General features: G+C 42.7%; 1 protein-coding gene across 3 annotated transcripts in view; it reads right to left on the reverse strand.

Moving 5' to 3' along the window:
* UNK (unk zinc finger) overlaps positions 1–21,936 on the reverse strand; it is a 1,622,654-nt gene that overhangs the window by 328,328 nt on the left and 1,272,390 nt on the right. For all 3 annotated transcript variants that reach the window (XM_069654746.1, XM_069654744.1, XM_069654745.1), the window contains exons 12-13: positions 18,734–18,832; positions 16,535–16,723 (exon numbers count right to left, since the gene is read on the reverse strand). In XM_069654746.1, the coding sequence (XP_069510847.1) occupies positions 16,535–16,723; positions 18,734–18,832 (288 nt within the window). The remainder of the gene's footprint in view (positions 1–16,534; positions 16,724–18,733; positions 18,833–21,936) is intronic.

A 21,936-nucleotide genomic window follows, 5' to 3' on the forward strand; every position in this document is an offset into this window, starting at 1 on the left:
ACAGGAGTTGTTTGTATGGAGCATCAGTGTGTTCGCCAGGCTCACGTCTTCCAAACTCCAGTTGGGGTGAAGTATCAACTCCACTTGCAGACTTTAAATTACCATATAGGTCTTTAATTCTGGACTCCTCGGATATTAGGCACTCTGGAACATTGAGTGTTCCATATTGTAGCCCAAAAGGGGCATTTTCCTCATCAGAGCGTTCCTCATCTTCATACATTGAAGAGAGTGATTTGAAAAACTCTTTTCTGGGAAGAGGAGCATACGTTTTCTCAGCAATGGAAGGTACAGGCCTCGATAACATGGAAGGCTTTATAGGCGTCGACAGAGGTGGGAAGACTGGTGTATGTGGCGCAGCTGGCTTCGAAGTCTTCGACATCGATGTCGAGAGCCCGATGGGCGTCGAGGACACCTTCGTCGTTGGGGGCCTGGCAGGCATCGGAGACACCGCTGCGTCGAAGGTCTCGATGGTGTCGTGGAACTCGATCTCAATTTCTCTCTGTGCTTGTCATCAGAGGAAGGCCTCGAGGGTTCCTGATGCTTTTCAGGCAGTTTTCCCAGGCTCGAGGGTGTGCAGGATTTCGAGCGAAATCTATCCTTACCAGTTTGCTTAGAAGGCTCGGTAGGAGCATGACCTTTTTCAGAGATTTTCAACATTTCCTTTTGGAAAACTTCCCATTCAGCTTGGGTAGATTTGTTTGTGGGACAGGCAACCCTTTCGGGAGGCGCGTTGGACGACGAAGACGACCTCTGGTGCCTTCACTTCGACTTCTTCGAAGATGAGTGGTGGGAGCCACTCCTAGACCTAGAGCGCTTTGCCTTCTTCCTTCGAGGAGAGTTTCCTCTCGACTCGTCGATCGAAGGCCTGGTGGGTCGGGGCTTAAGGGATTTGGATATTTTCCCTACCTGGAGTTTCCCCTTCCACTCCCTCAAGGCCTTTCCTGTCATGGACTGGCACTTGGTATAACTGGACGTGTCGTGGCCCTCGCCAAGGCACCATAAACAGACACGGTGCAGGTTGGTAAGAGAAATCTTGGACCCGCAGTCTCGACAATTTTTAAAGCCAGTCTTCGATGTCGATGGTATTGAAGATGAAGAGACAACGTGAAGAATTTTATCGAAGTAATCGTTAGACATTGAGGCGCTGCAAATTTTGTTGTCGAAGTAAATGCTGTTGTGGAAAAATTTTACTGAGGCCAACGGGTGCCGGGAGTGCTATATATGATCACCAATGACGTCACTCTCGACAGAGACCTTCAAGGGACATCGACTCAACGCCATTGACGCACAGCACCCTCTGCCGAAAAAGTTTTCCAAGGCAGCTGAAGCTGGACATTACATGTGAAAGATGAGGAATACGTTGGAGGACACAATCCATTCGAAGGTAGTTTGCCAAAGGGGCTCTCTGCCTCTGGTTTGTCTAATGGAAGCAGTTCTAGGCTGGATTAGATAACTTCATTGAAGGTGATTTTGGGTGAAGGCTCTTGGCTCTTCTTCTTCATTGTCAGTAGTATCATCTGCTAACCTAGGCTTCTTTGGAAGTGGTTCTGCCGGAGTAGGGTCAATAGAATCCTCATTAGGAGGCACCATATGTATCTCATCTAAAGAAGTAGCTATCTCCTTCATTATCAACACTGGAACCTCGCTTTTGCCATTTCGGAAGGTGATGACTGGGGTGCTGGAGACTACATAAGAATAGGTGAAGTTGAGTCAGGTGTGTGAGGCACCGTGGTCGAAGTGAGTGGGAAATCTCAGGAGCAGTGTTCCACTACTTTTAGTTTTTACTGTTCACAGTTACACTACTTTTGCCACCATTCCAGAGCTGTTCAATGTGAAGTTAAAGCACACTTATACACTTTAACACCCAATCGAAGTTACAGCTGAAATTGGCTGTCAACCAGCATGGCTGCAACTCTTGAAAGATGTGTTGCACGTTGCTCCCCTTCCTGCCTACTCTGCCTCCTGCCAGGGTCACAGCTATACTCTTTTTTGGTACACTTCTACCGCTGGCTGAGGGACTTTAATAGGAGTTAGCTGATAAGTTCTAGGATAAGTGTGAAACACTGCGGGCCTGGGCTCCTGTACATTAGTCAAGAAAAGGGGAGGAGGCTGCCAAGCCAGCTGCTGTGCAGGATCTGGTAGACCTTGCTGGTGTACTAAAAGGACTGTCCTTTGGCATAAAAAATATTTGAGGTCTCAAACTCTCTTGATTCGGGGATTAAAGTGATGTAAGGCTTAGAATCTTTTGGAAAGAAGGGGAGTGCGTTTGTTTCCTTCTACTGCGTTTATCAAACTTCCTTTACTGCTTCTAAATCTTTGGTACTAATCCAGGTACCAGAGCCTTATCCTTTAAGGCTCAGTTATTTGACAACCTCATCCGCTTTTGGCGATACTGAGGATAAGGCCCCAGAACACACTGTCACCCGTCGGTAACAAACGTGCATTGTGAAGGGATTTGGTTGCCACCTTATCTATCCCTGAGTAATGCATGCCAGTTTTGATTGGTAAAGAGGCTGCAGAACTCTTCTTTGGTACTGTGGTCACAGTGTCTGGCTTGAACAAAACATCTGGTACCCAAATATCCAGTGCTTAACCAGGGATTTCACACCAGCAGGTACTCTCGTCTTCCCACTGATGGAATACTGACAAGGCCCCAAATCTGGGAGTGCGAACCCCACTCCTGAACCAACAGAAGACTGCTGCACGTACCTTAAGAGATAGTTCTGCATTCTATCCTTGTTCTGGGGCCTTCCTGTAGTCGACAAATTCTTCTGTTTCCTTTTGTTACCAGACCAATTTTGGATATGGAGAGTGTGTTTCACCTGGACATGCGGAGAATACCGTGGTTCAAGTATTTGCTGGATGAAAGTTCCCAAGGCACCGGAAACAAACAGAAGTGTCACACAAGTGAACAAATGCCCAAATAGGAGGTGTAGCAGAACAGTAGCAAATCTCAACCAACCCAGGTGGTGGATAAACAGGAACTGAGGTGCTTGCTCGCATAGGTGTAGCGGGAGCGGGTTTTCATTCAAAGCCATCTTTCCTGGCACACCTGCAAAACACTCAATGTCAAATAATTGTGAAGGAGGGTGAGCAGGATATTTTCCTGGTTTAAAAAAAAAGAAAATATCTAAAAATGGCTCATAATGCTCATATTTGAGGTGCGTCTCATATTGCTGCAAGGTCTGTGGGCTTGACTTGCGTGAAAAAAATTAAATACAAAATGAGCCACACAGTCGCAAAGTAGCCTCAATCAATGAAATATTGTGTGCATTTCCCTGATGTTGGCACTTCCTGCATTGTGTGTAGTACAAGTACTCAATTAAGTGGGGAAGGAGACTTGTGATAACTTGAGACTTGAGGTCTGTGATTTTCAATTTAAGGGTTATTTTTTCTGTTTTCTCCATGCTGATGGTACTGCTGAACAAAGGTTATAACAAAATAAGTGACCAGGCCTGGCTTCAGTGACTGCAGGTCATCTGCTTTCCCAGTCCCTTTAATTCTTGAAACAGCACAGTCAGTATTTCTTTTATTACAAGTGTGAAAGTTGCAGCATGAAGGCGCATGGGCCAACAGCATTTCAATGCCCCTAAAACTGCAGCTACTCCAAAGTAAATACCTTCATGTAGTAGTAAAACTCTTTGTTTAAATGTAACGATTCTAGTTTGTAATGTCTCTGATTGGTTGACAGGAAAGCAATGTGGGAATGCATATTTTGTTTACATCATGCATAACAGGATACATATATATTAACCAAGACAAAAGTACATCTGTGATTTTGGCTATCAGGTGGCATTTAAGAGTTCCTTATAAGCTAAATATATTTCATTAGAGTAAAGAAAGGGAAGTGAGGAGGGACAGAGCTTGTGAGTGATATGTTATTTACCCACTCATGGTCCTGTTAATCTTGATTGTCATTATCACCCACATACCCAACACTTCCTCATCTCTTTAACCTGGCCATATCAAGCAGCACCATCAAACTTTGTGTTGTATAGGGCCTGCCTGTTTAATTTTACAGGAGACCTCAGAGTTAATTATTGAATTACAGCTGTAAATCTGCTAATGGTGTAAAAAATATGTCTGAACCAACAGTGTTTTGAACCACTTAATTTATAAGCAGAGTTTTATCCGCCAGCATCCAGCCTCCAACCCGACCCACCCTCCACTCCCACCCTGCCCGCACTTCATTCACCGGATTTGGTGTTCTGCGGAGCACGTGACTGGAACAGGCCTCTTTAGACATCCTCTCAGGGCAGCTTTGCCCGGGCAGTCGGTGAAGGGCCAAAGGCAAAGGGCAGCTCCTTCGGGCAGCTCCCATTCCCTGTTGGCCCTGTTCGCCCGGGGCGCCCTAGCCAATCCATCAAAGCTGTATACAGCAAGCTCCAGGGAAGAGACAACGGCTTTAACCTACCTTACATAGCAAGTACTCTATTGATGACATCTAACCTTAATTAACTGCAGTCCCCTGCATAGCCTTTGTTGAATTCACAAGAAATTCAAGTGCATGTAAAAGGTAAAACCACTTTATTGTAGCTATGTGCATATTAAGAGGATAGCCACTGTATTGAAGCCAGGCACATGCTGGCCAGTGTACTGATTTTGGCTGAACTTTTGGGGATAGCCAATGTGTTACATTTAGCTGAACCTTTGGGGGTAGCCAATGTGTTGAATTTAGTTGAACTTTTGGGGATAGCCAATGTGTTGAATTTAGCTTAACGTGGTGCAACTGTCCACCAACCCACTAACAACCTTCCAATATTCTGCATACTCATCCTAAAACACAGGACAGTACATGCCCTATCTCTACCGCAGTGAAACATAAAACAACCACAAACCGCACACACCACGCAACACCGAACAAGAAACTTAGCCAGCTACACACACACACATCTCCACACACACATAACGACTTCCAACTAAAAGCAAACCAGCACATAGTGACCGGTTTTTCTGAGCTACCAACAGCAAATTAAAGCTTGCTTGGGCTTTTCCCCTCTCAATCCCACTAAGCCCTCCCAGCCCTCTGTCCTTTTCAGATCCACCAGGGAGCCTGGAGGCCACGACAAATGGCAGTGCTGTGCGGTACAAGTCACAATAACATAACTTAACAGTACGCATGTCCTTGCATCTGTTGTGTGCACTGAATTGGTAAGGCCAACAATTTTAGCTTGTGTATGGATATTAGGTAGGCATTTGCCAGGTACTGCAATGATATGGCCACATATTCATACAATTTTCCAGCTGTTGCCATCTTATGGCTATGCAGTACCATGATGGCAGTACATCACATATCCATATTCATTATAACACAAAAGCCAAAACTATTAGCTTTGCTACTGGTTGCTTTGCTGTACTGTGCTTTGAAGACTAGCAGGTGCTGGGCCGGAGCTGGTGAAAAGTTGTGCCGTGAGGAGGCTGTGCACAGGAGCACCCTGGAGCTACTCAGTGCTGGTGCTCCAGTGGGTGGCTTGGCTGGCGGGAGGTTGCTTTTTCCCTGAATTTTGGCAGTCCTCCATGGCGACTGTGACCTGAGGCTTGTTTCTCAGTTAGGTGCCATCGGGCACCAGGCCATCTGCCTTGGCTAGGGTGGCTGGGCAGCAGTGATTGCGGTGCATAGTTCCCTGAATGGAGCAGAGTATTTTGTATAGTCTCTGTATAGCCTAATATAGCAGTCGACTTCAATTATTTTACAGTGTACAAAGAGCAAGTGAACTGCTGCCTGTCACAACAAGAGATTTGCTTGTTGCATCTCGTTGGGTGATGTAGAACATATGTAGCAAGTCAGTGGGGTGTGGGGGTTGCAGGTTCCCCCACAGCCCCTCCCCTGGTGAATCAGCCTGTCTCCACCAGTGCGATCACTAGTGTGTCACCTCCTGCTGTTCTAGAGAATAACTTGGATCCCTCTGCTACTAGTGCGCCTACAATCATTGATAGCTCTGCTTTGTCAAATAAGAAAAAGGAGGGAAATACACCTGCCACATAAAAAGATGGCCCAGTGCCGAAAGACCATAACCCAATATTTTCCTGCAATCACTGCAGGATGACCACCTGTGAACACGAAAGTCTGAGGTTAGCAGAACAGGACACAGAGTCCTGCCCGGCCCTGGATCCCCACACAAGTATTGAAGATGCTGAATTACTGGCTGGTATGGCTGCCATAAATGGATTGGAGGCCGAGACTGGGCTGCAACCTGTGACTGCAGGAATTTCACTGCATTCATTGTCTTCTTCACCAAGAATGCTTGATGAAAGTACGTCATGGTCTACATTTGATTCCACTGGCCTGTCGCTTTCCCCAGTGGTTACAACTTCAACAAATTTCCAGCAGGCACATGGAGGTAACTTGGGACCTGCTTCTATCTCAGCCTTTAACTTGGTCCTGACCTCCCTCATGGACATGTATGACACCATCAGGGTTGAAGTGCGACAGGGTTGAAGTGCGACAACCCAAAGTTGTATTAAACTCCGTTAGCCTGAGGCTGGACAAATTATGCTTGGTGGACCCTCTTGCTAATGGTAATAGCTCTAAGCCTCTGACAGCTCCAACTCCAGTTGTGGTTAATCTAAGTAGGGCTGGTTCAGAATATTTGTTGCTGTCGATTGAAGAAATCAACTTGATTGATAAAGTGTAGCCTAACTCGGGGGGGTGCTATCCCTGGTGCATGAAGATGACTGTGCTTCTCCTATTAGTGGCAAGCCTTTGAGAAGAAAAAATCCAAAAATCGCAAAACCACCAGAGTGATTAGGAGATCATCTAGGCCAGGTATAATCCTTGCCTAACAAACAAGATCACTGACTGTGCAGTTCCCAAGCCTCCTAAAGTACAGAAAATAAATGTTTTTTTGTCAAATTATACTGAATTCTGGATGAAATTGCTCTTCCCCAGCAAAGTCCTATGGAAATCATATGCTCAGTGGCCCCAAGACCAACAAAGTTCTGCATACCAGTGACAAGGAGGCCATCAAGCAAATAAAGTCCCAGAAGACACATACCTGGGATATTATCCCTGAAAGAGCTCAGTCCACTCTGGTTGTGGATAAAGGATTGGATCTGAGGCCAGGAGTGAGTGGCCTGGTGGAAAATGTGGACAAAATATCCAATAACCCTTGTTAGGGGTCTTGCGCGGCTCCACCTTCTTCGAGAGTTACAATTGAATTTCTATTGTTAGACCAGCATAGAATGTTGCTAAATAGAAACATCTTGGCTTTGTTTTTTGACATTCCTAAGCTGATAACCTCCTCAGATATTGACCAGGGTGACCATCGGCGAGCATAGACTGGACATAGTTTCCCTTACCATTACGTCCAGAATTGTTAGGGACTTAACCCTATCAGAAGTAGAACATTTTAGGCTGATGGGCTATGATGTTATGCCAGTACCAGAATGGGAATTACAATAATACAAGAGTCGGAGTAGTCCAGGGCAAAATGGCAGGGATCCCTATTTACCCCAAGACTCATTGATTAAATGTAAATGTAATGGTGTACATGCATGCCAAATGGGAAATTCTGGTAAACTGCTTAAGAGGGACTAGGGGGTGGGTGAAAGGAGAGACACAGACTTGTGGTGGCTACCAGCAGCCTTGAATTAAAATCCTTGTCAGCTGCGTGGTACATCACAACATCTTTAATCATAGTACCAATTAAGTTCTTTCCTGGAACACTAGAGGTAATACCCAATTAAATAATAACATTGAATTTGGTTGCACACAAGACAATTCTCAGTTGTGACCCTGCAGGAAATGTGGCTAACCTCAAATGTGTTCTGGGATGAATATAATATCACTCAGCAATTCACAGCAAAGGGTCCCTTGGGACGGCCCATCTGGTGGGTCTCCTGACTGATATATGATATGATAGTTAATGTATAAACCGCCTGTACACAAGTGTTTCTAGGAGCGACAAGCCAAGAGTGGGAGTCAGAGGGATGACAAAAACTACGATCTTACAAGGCCTTTTGTCATTGAGATCGTGCAAGGGTGAAATGCAAAGTTCAGGGGGCGAAGGAGTGAAAATGGGAAGTGCAAGCAGGACAGCAATGCTCTAAGTAAGTGCAGCCAGGGCAGTGCGGCTCTGGTAAGTGCAAGGAGGCAGGGGCCTGTAGGGTTACAGTTACAGCCCCTAAGGGCTCGGTAGGCCAAGAGGTTGTGCAGAGGAGACTGGTCGTGGAGGAGCCTGGTACCCAGTGAGACTCTGAGGGTAGCCAGGCCCCCAGTCAGAGTAGCAGGCAGGTAGATCAGCAGGGGAGAGACAGAAAGCAGAGGCAAAAAGGAATGTCTTAAACTGCTACCAGAACTTCCTGATTGCAGTCAGGAACTCACTGGGTTGAAATTTGAATGAGTATTACTCGAATACGTATGGGTTCCTGGTTAATTGGTTTGCTATTAAAAAAGGGTCTTGCACAACTAACCTTTTTTATTTTTAATGTTCACTGGAACCGTAAGAGAAATCCCTTAGAGCAATTTCTTGACCAAATGTCACTGCTTCTGGAGGAGTGTTTTTTTTAATCTGGAAGGGGGCTTGTACTATTGATGGCCGATCTAAACTCAAAGTTGCTTCCTGACGGTGGCTTAGATACTTTGAGAGAGGACTGATCTTTAAGTTGCAGCCTCTAATATTGATGGTCAACGATGGATAAAATGTAAAAAAGAATGGGAATTGTTGAGCCTCAATGGTTATGTGGAAGGAGATTTGGGTACCAGGGATACCTGGTCTAATGATATCTTCTCTCCCAGAATGGACGATGTATTGGTCAATAGGCCGCTGTTCTCACTCTGCGAAAAAACTCTGCATAGTCGAAATGAAGTTCAGTGATCATAGAATGTTGACTGCCCATTTCCGGCTATCTCATTCCCAGATAAACATGGGAGGGCCTTCTGGCGGTTCTACCAACTTGGCTGGAAACCGGATTAAATGGGCAAGACATTCTATTGCTAAGCTCAACGAAGCTGTAGCTAGAGTTTTTCACGACTCAGAGGATTCAGTATGTGAGAGCCTTACATCCCCACTGAATAACTATGTGTTCCTTGTTGATATAATGAATGATTTGTAAAGAAATTAAGGGGCAACCAAACAAGTACAAACACATATTTTTCATGCAGAAGTGCAATCTAAAAAAAAGAGCCTTGAGAAGAGAGTTCAGAAATATAAGGCAATTGCAAAAGATATACAGGGTAAAGTCACAAATTGTAAGGCAATCCCAGTTAAAGTATACAAAATGGCTAAAACAACAAATGCTGTATGCTCAAGAATGACAAGGAAGCAATGTTACAAAATCTTGCTTAGCAAACAAGAAGGGTAGTTTTGGTCATTAATCCATGGGGTTGAGAGTGAGCAGGCTAGGGATCAGATTACCCTATTTCACTGGGTGATGCATTTTTTAAATGTTTATGTGGAGATGGAGACATGAGATGGAAGGACCTATGTGGTGGATGGCACAAGATGGGACCTTCATTTTGATCAAGTCAATGCGCTCGGGCAATTAAAAAGGGAAGCAACTCCCACGCAGTGGGTCCGAATGGCCTATCGAATGCTATTCTAAAAAGGGATCTGGAACTATGGGCAGAGGTCCTTTTTGCACTCTTCACTAATATTGTTAATTACAGGAAAAAAACAAAAAAAACTGGCCCCTCTCTTATGTAGTACCGATATTAAAAAAAGGTAACAAAGGAACCAATGAATTATAGGCCAATCACCCTATTGGATGTGGATAATATCTTTTGTACATTCATTTAAGGGATTTTGATAAATGGGCCATTGAAACTGGTCATATGAACAAGTTTCAGTCAAGTTTTAGGAAATCTATCGGTACAAACCTGAATGGTTTAATATTGAATTTACACCCAGTAAATTCTTCCGTTTTGTGGACTTCTCTTCATCCTTTGATGTTGTTAATCAGTGGAAACTTTGGTCTAAGTCCAAAAAGTGGAATCTCCCAGGGGTTCTCTTGAGTATCTTAGTGCATGAGCATTCCAATACAAAACAGAGGGTTCATCTAAATCTGAATGGGGCACTCTCTAAAGAAATTCATACTTCTAGGGGTCATCAGCAAGGATGCATATTGGCCCTTGCCTGTTTAATATATACATATATTTTTTTTTATTTACTTGTATATAATCATAAAGAAAAACTGATTTTTACAAGAGCAAGAGCAAATTCCGCTCAAGGTATAGTCTCGTTGCCATTGCAGTTGGTTTTACCGACGTATAGACCACAGATGAGGTTATGTAGGCGAGAAAATGACGTCCGCGGTTCCTTTCGTTTTTTCCATTGCCAGTTCCAGTAGTTTGGCTGCTGCCGTGTGCCATCGGGTTTTTTCGCCTGTAATAACACGGTTCCACCAGATGTCTTCGTTGCCCACCAATGAGGAAGCTGTCAGAGGGCTGAAGTATGCAATTCTGGCTTGGTGCAGGGCGGGGCAGCACATCAACAGATGTCTTACCGATTTGGGCTCTTCGGGCTTTTGGCAGAGTCTGCAAGTTTGTTCCTTTAGTCCCGCTCTGATTGCTAGAATTTCATTCGTCGGTAAAATGTTCAGACAGGCTTCCAGAAAGGTTCTCATCGGCGGTTTACTGGGGTATCTTTTGCAGTATACCATAGGTTCTTTCAGCTTGTTTGTATTCATGGGGAGATGGGCTAGAAGTTTATTAGAGGTTGCTTTATCAATAGTGCAGATCCAGTCCCAACATTCCAATTTTGTTTTAATCCTAGTTGGATTGTTCTTTAGTTCATCTTCCGTACAGGCGATTGTCTGCAGTTTCTGTTTTTGTTCCAGGACCCAATGGTTCATAGAGCTATTATTACCTTTTTCGATCTCTTCGGCTATCATATGGTAGATTTTCAGACTATCTGGATGAATGACTTTCCTGTAGAGCTGTAGAGTACTGTGGTCCACCACTGCTTTCAAGGATGTGAGGCCGAGTTCTCGTCTTATCGGCGCTAGCGCTGTTGATTTAGGTAGGCCTAGAACTGCTCTCCAGATGAGACCTTCGAGTTTTTGCCAGAGTTGGGAGGGGATTGCAGGGGAAGCATCCATGCCATACATCAAGGAAGGAATGATTTTGCCTTGTAGAAATTGATCGCTGGTTGAAGTGAAAATTTGCCGTATTTTCGATCAACGGCTCTTAGTTGTGCGGCTAAATTCTTTGCCTTGGCCCAGAGGGTAGCTTGCATGTTCCTGCATTTCTTGGTGCGGTCAAGTTGCACTCCTAGATATTTAAATGAGTCCACTACTTCAATTTTAGTCTCGTTGAGATGCCATTGAAAACGGTCTTTCTTTTTGCTACCTGGTTTTTGCAAGATCATGATTTTTGTTTTAGATTTATTAATCTCGAGGTTATTGTCAGTGATATAAGATGATAGGTTATTGAGTTGACGTTGCAGACCAACCTGAGTAAGATCAAGTAAAATCAGGCCGTCCGCGTACAGAGGTCTCAGAACCCTTGTAGTTCCTATTTTTGGTGGAAAGGACCTTATCTGTTCCTGGCTGTCTTTAAAATCTCCAAGGAAGGATATGAACAGGGCCAGAGGCAGAGGGCAGCCCTGCTTCACTCCACGCAAGGTCGTTACAGCTTTCGAGATTGAACCTTGGTTGTTTAGACAGACCTTTAAGCCGGTGTTAGTATGGAGACTGATTATGGGTTCCAGAATGCTTTCTGGGCAATGCCAGGTCCTAGGTTTCGACCACAGTTTCGACCTGTCCACTCTGACGAAAGCTTGGGACAAATCGACGAATGCTAGGAAAATCCGAGGGGCACCTACCAGGACTCTTTCCTTGAGTAGATTCAGGCACATTATGTTGACACTGGTGCTCGCGTTTTGCTGGAAACCTGTTTGCATGGAGTCGGAGCACGTGGAGGTAAAGGCCCATTTCCGGAAATGTGAGAGAAGAATTGAGGCGAACACCTTCCCGATCACATCAAGAAGGGCTATTGGCTGATAATTCAAGGGATCCTCTCTGGCTCCTTTTTTAAAGATCGGAACGATCACAGCATTCGTCCATGAGTGCGGGATTCTTTTTTCTTTACAGAGCTTGAAAATTGAGCTGATGAGAATCAACCACTCATCCGGATGCTGTTTTAGATCACAGTTTGCAAGCCCGTCGGTCCCGGGTGCTCTTGACGACTTCAATTTCAAGATTATGGATTTGATGTCGCCAATATCTGTCAGGTCCACCCAGATTGAGTCCTCTGTGTGCTTAATTTCTTCGTCATTTCCTTCTGGTAAATTGAACAGGTTCAGAAAATGGGCGGCCCATTTTTCTTCCGGTACTGGATTAATCATGTGCGAATTTGGGAACTTGTTTGATGTATTGATAAGCGACCAGAAGTCGCCGGATTTTTTGTTTGAGAGAGCCTTCAGCATTTCTTCAGCGTCCGATTGGTATAGGAGACATCTTGAGTTTCTCAACCATTGTTTGTAGTTTCTTGTTTGTACTTTAAGTGTTTCCCAAAGTGATGTTATATTTGATGTTACTGCCTCTCTTTTCAGTTTTCTTAAGAATTTCCGTTTGGCAACCAAGGTCACATTGTACTCGTGAGTGTGTTGAATGCCGAGTTTATTGGAGTTCTTCCCAGGTTTTTTGAAAGCCAGCAGGAGAGGAATGTAGCTCGATCGGGCCAATCTGTTTTGCAGAGCGGGTTCTGACGTTAAGCAGACAAATTGTTCTGTTAGATTACGGATGTCAGGAGCAATCATTCTGAGACGGGTTTGTTGGGAGTTGGTCTCGATTTGACCTTCGTAGATTTGCGAGATAGTCCCATTGCTTCTGCAGGTCAAATTCAGTAGATTATGATCACTGTACTTCGTTTTGATAACGTTGAATGATAGTATGCTGAGATATACAGATTCTGAGACAAAGATGTAGTCAAGGGTAGCAGATGACGTGCCACATTCCCAGGTTGGTATCAAGGCCTCTACATCTGTCATAGTGGCAGAGTTACGGAGATTTCGAGATTTCATCATTGCGCTCCATGCAAGCCCCCTATTCAAGGCAGAGGGGTTGGTCGAAGCTTTACTTTCAGGAGCGTCAGCTGTTGTACACTTCGCGTTGAGGTCTCCGCAGATCAGAATGGTTGAAGATTTGTAGTTGATTGCAATATCGTCAATTGCACTGGCCACTTTCTCACACATGTTCACAGTTGAGGTCTTTTGAGGGTTCCAATAGACGTTTATGATTGCTACTGAATCCTGTGCTCTGGGTTTGGTCGTTGATGTTTCAGAGTACCTTGTGATCAGAACGGCCAGAATTTCATAGGAGCGGGTCATGACCTTGGTGATGGTTATGCCGGATCCTATTCGTGCAGCTATTAATAGTCCCGACGAAGGACGACCCAGGGGCCCTTTTGAAGCCGGGGATATTTCAATACTGTAGCCATAGAGGGCCGGTTTTTCACACAGCCACGTTTCTTGGAGGCATATAATATCGTAAGGGCTCAGATCGTGGCTGTCAGATTTGGTAAGGTGAACATTGCCTCTAGTGTTCCATGAGGCCATACTAAGCGTTTCTTTCAAGGGTATTTGCTGAATCGGTTGAGATGAAAGGAATGTCGACTTTACATCCCCCGGTGGTTGCTATCTTTTCACCCCTGGGGTTTAATATATACATATCAGACATTGGGGAGAGTACTGAAAACTGTACTCTAGCATCCCATTAATTGAGTGAACTATACTGCTCACTTATGCGGATGACGTCCTTCTGATGGACTTCATGCAAGTGGGCGTTCAAAGGCTTCTGAATGGTCTAGAGAGGTATGTAATGCGAAATGCCCTAGTCATTAACAAAAATCCTAAGATTTTCCCAATCTCTAAAACCCTTAAAATATACTTGGTACCTTGAGAATTTAAAGTTGGACACCAATGATCATTTTTTATATTTGGGAATTCCCATTTTTACCTGCCCGAACAAGAAGGCCCTGTTTATATACCTCAAAACCAAGATTGAAGTAACATGCCCCAAAATACAAAAGATTTTGTACATATACTGCCGGTTCTAAGTAGATCCGGTAATAAAATACAACACTGCGGATAGAATGCCTACATTTATATATGTCCTTGAAACAATCCTATGGTTGGATTAGAAGGTGATGGAAGGTTTTGAGGCCTCAAAATGGAAAGACATCTTATGCTTGTCACAAAGTGTCCTGAGGACAGTTATTAGATCCGAGTTAGGACTGATTTCTCTGAAAGCAAGAATAATGTGGAGTGCCTGGTTTCTTTTAAGAAAAATATTCCCCCTTGTGATTCCTTACTTTTGGAGTGCAACACACTTTAAAGCAAAAAGTATGATTATTTTAACTCATGGTGTACAAGGTGTAATGGACTTTTAAGAACTATTGACTGTAATCATGACACATTAATTCAGCGTCCTGAGAGGGTAAATCTAAAGCTATCGGAGTCCTACTGGATTTCAACACGTCAGACTTTTGAAACAAAGACTATGCAAGGGTTTGTTTTAGAGCATAGAAAATGGGGTTCCATCCCGCCTTATTTAAAGAAATTCCCTAACATGTAGTGGCGATGGAATTTCTCTGCCTCAGGTTCAATCTGATTTTAACTCGAGAAATTTTACTCATCAGGTATAAGAACGAGCATCCCACCCCAGAGTATAGATTTTGTAAATTGCCTGGTTCAGTGGAAACATTATGCCACATTTTATGCAACCATGCTAAGTTAAAGGCTATGAAGCAGCAGTTTTTTGGACAGGCTTTGAGGGACATTTGAATGTTAGACGGGGAAACATTATGGCATATGATCTAATCAGGGTCATCAATACCCAATATTGGCCTCCCTTAGGTTTCAGAATTTGTTAAATTTGATTCAATTATATAAGACATCTGCCCCGAAATAGATAATGGACAGAACCATGAATGAATTAGGAGTAGATGTTAAGTTACAGTCGATAAAATATTTTAATCTTGAAAGGTGTAAAGTAAGATTGCCCTGGAAAAGTAGATCATCTCCTTAATTATAATTAAGAGCAAAAGTGCCTAATGAAATGTAATGTACGAACTGGTTGGATCAATATAGATAATTTAATTAGTGAATGCTGCTTTGTTAAATTTAGCATCTGTTTTGAGCTGAAAGAAGGTTATGGTCTAAGAAAATGTTTTACAGGGATGGTAGTTTTTATGAATTTAGTATTTTCCTGTTTTACATCACCTGATGACGACATGAACAAGGTTTTTGGAATAAGTTGCTTTTTTATGCTTTAGCAAATACACTTTGTATAAGAAACTTTAAGATGTAAACATAGATTCATTGTTGTGAAAGGTTTATATATTTAACCATACCACAATAAAAAAAAACTTGGTTTTTAAAGCGCTACCAACTGTAGGGCAATATACAGAGAGCCCAAGTTCTCATGTAATTCTGGTACTTGTAAGCTTGCATTTACAAAGTGGTCAAACTAACTATAGTATTGGCTTGGGGCAAAACTTCCAAAAACAAGAAGGTATGATCATGTCTTTTACCATGTCAGTGTTGCCTTTTATTGTTGAGAAGGGCCTCTTGATTATTGATTGTGCACACCGCACAGGCAACATAAAAATGTGTTGCAAAATTCTCCTGTTTACTGTGGCTGACCTGTGGGCTCAGAAGTGTTCATATATGCCTCTGCAGTACGATTATAAATTGTATGGCTTTAACCCATTTTTGCACAAAATGTGTTCAGTAAAATACACCATTTGAATCTGTTGCTTCAACAATAATTACAGGTGAGAACCCTACTATATTCCCTGACCAATTTAGGGCTTCCTCACTATTCTTGGTTGTAGTTGTATTTAATAGTCCAAAGTAGTCACACCAAAAAAAAGCAGGTCCTGACTTCAGGGTTGGAAAAATGAACTGAGTGCCAACTGCCACTGTGATGCAGTATGGGAAGAAATAAAGTAAGAGAAGGCTGTCTCCTTGAAAGTAGCAGTATTACACTTTGATGTTGACATGGCCACCTTCCTGTCTATTTGTTTATTCATTATTTTTCATTTTTAATTGAAGGGGGCTCCTGCAGGCTAATTTAAAGCAATATTGTTTTCCTTTCTGGAGCAGAAGGGAAAACTATGATTACAAAAATCGTTACACCTAAGCAAGATAGGCTTCTGAGATTTTTCATATTTGTCAAAAATAACGAGTTTTCTCTCTGTTAAAGTGTTCCGAGATCCTGGACACATGCACCGTTATTTAATGTTTATGAATAATAAAGATGATACCATAATGTCGAATGCCATGTTGCCCTACATCTCAACCACCCTCCTCCAATCCCAAGAGTTTACCTTTACCACCAAAATACAGCCACCTTTTACGAAACCAAAGTTAAACTTAAATTAACCCTTTGATACCTAGGATTGTGAAGGTAAAAATAAGCGCACACACACCTTCAATCGACCCGACTTCAAAAAATGCAGACAATACCAGGACAGTGCAAGTCAAGAAATATCATTTATCTAGGAAACACAAACAGTCCATGGGTAACCATTTGTCGGTCACCATTTTAGAAGTTATCCATGCTTACCTAACACCATTGGTTGGTTACTTACCCAATGACCCATGCGAGCTTGATGTTCCCAGGAAAGTGCTATCCGATTGACTTGTGTGTCCCTGGTGCTGTGGAAGGAACTGGGAAGATAGGCTGACAGGTGGGGAGGGAGAGGCAGAGTGAAAGGAGGCAGAGCTTCCAAGGGAACCCGGAATATTTACAGGGGCAGAACTCTGAAGTAAATTGCCACCTGAAAGGAACAATGACAAGAGGTTTGTAAAGAGAGATGGAGGGGTATGCAGGAGTGATAGGGGCAGAGGAGAGTAAGAGTCATGAAGTCATGAACAAGAGGAGGGAAACAAAGAAGAAGAGTAGGAAAGAGGACAGAAGCATGGACACAGCAGAGGGAAACAATTGAATAAACAGAGGAAATGGAGGAAGCACGATCAAGAGATGGGGCATTGATAGGAGAGGTAAGGTATGGCCATGAGAATCATAGGAAGAGAACAGAGGTAAAATGGGCAGTGGAGAGAAAGGGAGCATGAACAAAAGGGAATGCATGATCATGAACAGTGAAGCGATGACGTGATCATATACAGGGGACAGAAAGAGACCATCAATAAGAAAGTGTAGACAGGCAGGGGTTATGGACAGAATACATTAGATGAGGGCAGTGTGTGTTCATGGATAGAAAGGAAGAGTACACACAAAAAGGTGAGGGCATAGGTACACAGGAGACCACATAAAGAAGGAAGAGTATGTGTATGTACAGGCAAGGCGGCACGGTTAGGGCAACAGGGGTGAAAGACAATAGAGAAAGCAAACAAACGATTGAGCATGGGCACAGCATGGATAGGAGATGGATGAAGCAGTAACAGGAGTGAAAGGGGGGGATATATAAAGGTAGGGAAAAAAGCAGCAAATACACAGAGGAGTAAGAGAGGAAACGACCATGGGCAAACATGAAACATAGGGAAGAAGGTACAACAAAAGTGGTGAAATGAATAGACAATGAGGGGTCGGGGGACACCAAAAGGGTAGGGCATTGGCCAAGGTGGAGACCGGTCAGATGAATAGAGGCAAAACAAAGAGGGAAAAGAAAAAAGAATGTTGAGGGGGAACCGTAAGTGCGGAGTGATGGGAAGAGGAGTTGAAGCACACAGCATATGAGAGAGAGAGAGAGAGAGAGAGAGAGAGAGAGAGAGAGAGAGAAAGAGAGAGAGAGAGAGAGAGAGAGCAGTTACTTCCAGAGCACAATATACAGATCAAAATCTAGAATACAATTATAGACCAGACACCAATGGTTTCTTGTTCTCAAAACTACAGCACGATACAACATACAATCAACCCTGCATCAGATTAGTAATCGGTTTGTTGTATTATTAATGCCTATACATTTTTTAGATTTGTGTGGGTTGGCTCCATGTTCATGTGTTAGCAAACACATGAAAGATACCCGATCATGTGGATTTATCTGCAACTAAACATTTTAAAAGTAATACATGGGTTTCAAACTCCACTGGGAAGGAATTAGGTCATTTTTCCTGACAGTTGCCATCTGCCTCCAGGTTACATTAAAGAAACTGGGAAATCAGAATTTGAGATGCTAACTGCAGTATCATAAATCATGCCCCTTTGGATGCAATAGGATTAAAATGTTAGGCATGAATTCTCTCATGAGGTAAGAAGAAGCGCACCTTCTGATTGGACATAAGACTTTTACTGAAATGCATTGCATTGCATGAAACATTGATTTATTTAACATATATAGCAGCGCACCAAACCCTCAGGTATCATAGCGCTATACATAAAGTGAGAAGAGACATTCTTCAAAGTGCAAGATTAGGCATACAAGATGCAATATGCAGATGTTTCTTAAAGGCATAAAATGGCAGAGCAAAGCCCCACATCAGTTATGCAGATATGCAAAGAGAAAAACAGGTAAGTGCACAGACTGCGAAAGCCACGCCTCATGGTATGAGGTGGTACATCAGGTATGCAGGTATGTAAAAACAAAATCAGACAGGTGCACAGATTGGGAAAACCACGCCTCATGGTACAGGGTTATCAATTATCAAATTAACAAGAACAACCCTCAGAGTCCGGAATTTGGTTTTGTTAATGACCCGTCAGATAAAATACATTTCCTCCGGGTTGTCAAGCTGGCTGTTCTGACTGGATCAGAAATCACACTATCTAAAAGCAGGAAAGCAACAGTAAGATGAAGAAAGGTGACCAAGGGGTGCAAATTCACATTTACCTCTCATGATGCCACTGCTGTGAGGGGCAGAGCTATCAAAAGACTTCTCGAGGGCAGCCACTCCAAATTCATTGAGGTCCAAGTCATCCAATGCAGATTCTGAACCAACAACGTAAAGAAAATGTTATTTGCTTGTTATCCTAGTTTTAGATCACAAATGCCATCATTAAATTCATAACAACTACATTATTTCATACAAGATCCCCACAGTACTTCAACAAGAGCAACTTTCTCAAGGCATTTTTTGGGTCATTATTTCCAATTAGAAGATAAAGAACTAACATTAAAAATACTGGATTGATTTTAGGCTTATTTTTTAAATAATTATTCTCTTAATATCAGAGATATAAAACAGAGAAAACAGGAAGGTAGACTGACACTGCATTGCCATAGGAGAGAGAGTGCATGCTCTTTAAGGGAGGTGTGCTAGTCGGAGCCCAAGAATGCACAACTGAGAGTAAATGGCGAACGACTCAATTTATGCATATCATTGATTTCTCTAAACAGAGAGTAGGATGGGTATTTTAAGCACTTGCAGATACCATTAAAATAGAATAACATGGTCATGACCAAAGAAATGAAGTGTGCAAAGCACCAGGAAAATATGGTTTCAGATCCACTACGTTTTTGCACTGTCCATTCTTGTATCAGAATCAATAAGGTAATGTCTGTCAAGACAGAGTTCATGATATTAGGACATTTGTAATTGGAGCATTTGGGGCTACATTTCCTCTAGTTATAGTAGAATAATAGGCCTGGCCAGAAGGTGCTGATTTATCATTAGCCAATATGTGATGACACACAATATTATCCATCCGGCTATCATGGGTGGTACCTATAATTTATTAACAACGGTTTACGTTGGCTGATCTCTGCATACTTTAGATGTGTATACACTGTTGAGATGTTTTTGGTGGAGGATATGGATTAGAGAAAATTGAAATTATCGGATGAATTTGAACACCTGAAATCATCTTTGGAAGGAAGTAGGGATGAGACAGCAGAGACAATATACCCCTACAGACCACTGTGTAGGGGTCCTAGGAACACAGAGCCTTCATTATACCAAACATTGTTATGAATGTAATGAAAAGTAGAAAGGCTACTTTCTAAGAAAGATGCTAAAGGTCCGATTTATGTTCTGCCATAAATCAATGAGGAAAGTGCAGAGAGATCTTCTCTCGGGAGAACAGACATTCTTAACAGTGCATTGCAAGGCATTTTTCATCCACAGAATTGTATGTGTTATTGTAACCACCGAATTAACCTTCCTATGGTTAGGCCTCAAAGTTCATTGATTTGAGGCTGTGATAATAATTCTCAGCTGTATTCAGCATAAGAGGTCAGGCCTGCATGGCTGCTTCTTGCAGGGTTCCTAAGACTAAAGCAGGCGATTTGAGAACCAGGATTGGTAAGGTAAAGCTAAAGTAAACCGAGAAATACTGAATGTAGTCTTGGAATTTTGTATTTTCTTCTACTGCAAAAAGATCCAACTATTTAGTCCTCCTACTAATCAAAACTTTCTGAAAGAAATACAGCATTGTTTCTATAAGGACGGGATTTCAACATTTGGATATTACTGAAGATTGCATGGTAGTTATGACAGTGACTAGAGACTCGTGTAGGAGGAAAGTTCATTGTCAGAAATATAAAGGTTTCTGCACTTGCTTCATGAATAAAGGTCTTTGGGCTTTTTTTTAATACATATTCTCATCAGATAATCCCTTCTTTTTTTGGAGTTGGCCTCATCGAGTTTGCCATCCAACAAGCACCATCTAGCTGTTATTTCCTATTATTTGAGGTAGGAGGGTCAACATTCCTTATTCACGCAACCTATGGTAAAGCTATTCCTCACAGGTGAGAATCTGCTAGTTTCTGCCATTGTCTAAACTGGTTCCACCATTGGAATTCAACACTTTACTATCTAAACTGATGAAGCATTACTCAAGCCAATGACGAGGGAAGACAAAATACTGATAGTGGAAGAATGCTTTCACTGGGGCAATCACCTTTGCTTGCAGAGTTAGTGACCTGCAGGCTTTGGCATTGAAAGAGCCATTCATTATAAGCCAAAACGGCAATATAGAGCTAAAGAAACACCTGCACTCCCTTCCGGATGGGGTTGTATGAATTTGATTTGAAATATTCAACCATCCTCCTATTTTGAAAAAACGTAAACTTCAGCAGATAGTGCCTTGCATGCTCTGGATGCAAGGAGAGTGCTCGGAAAGTAGATGGAGAACATGGTGCATTTTAGGAAGGGGGTTAGCTGGTTGTAGCCTTTGCCGGATAAATTATGGTACTAGCCTTCCCAAAGCAAGAACTATGCTAGAGGGATTGAAGCCTTATTAAATTGTGTCATGACTTAGCCAACAAACCCCTGCAAGGGCATTTGACAGGGCATTCCACTTTAGTTTCTTTATGTGATGAGAGGCAGCAAAAATGGATCCCTACTGCTGAGGCTGCCGAGTAGGAGAAACTAGATCGTTGAAAAAAGGTCGGAATCCGTTTGTTGAGCCAAGCATACTTATTTAATTTTCAAAATTCAAAGTAGAACAGAACAATAATTCTTAGTTATTCGGTATGCCACAATCAATTCTGTTGTGATATCCTAAAATGATAGCATCCTGAATGTTATTAGATATCCTCTAATGTCCTGATTTGTCCTCGACACGTATTTCGCTGCACCGTATTATGAGGTTCATTAGGAGGAAAGGTTAAGGCTCTGATTAGTGATGTGTTGTCTATATGCCAAATTGCAGTTTTTTTAGTAACACGTTCAGTCTCAATTGTAAGACTTTCCTTTCAAAATTAATCGAGTCGCTATTAGTGGTGTAGCCAAGTGTTCTGGCTGAAAGATTGGGTTTCCCTTGAGCCATTTTATGCATTTTGCAGCGATTCAGCCATCTTCCCATTTTTAGAAAAACTTAAGTGCCAGCAGGTAGTGCCTTGCATGCCCTGGATGCAAGGAGAGTGCTTAGAAAGTAGATGGAGAACATAGTGCCTTTTAGGAAGGGGGTTAGCTGGTTGTCGCCTTTTGCCGATAAGCTATGGTACTAGCCTTCTCAAAGCAAGAACTATGCTAGAGGGATTGAAGCCTTATTAAATTGTGCCATGACTTAGCCAACAAACCCCTGCAAGGGCATTTGACAGGGCATTCCACAAAAAAGCAGGGAAGCTAAATTGTATATCAACTGTCATGA

Source organism: Ambystoma mexicanum, chromosome 3q (genome assembly GCF_040938575.1).
Source record: "Ambystoma mexicanum isolate Mex_15411 chromosome 3q, UKY_AmexF1_1, whole genome shotgun sequence".
NCBI classification, from domain to species: domain Eukaryota; kingdom Metazoa; phylum Chordata; class Amphibia; order Caudata; family Ambystomatidae; genus Ambystoma; species Ambystoma mexicanum.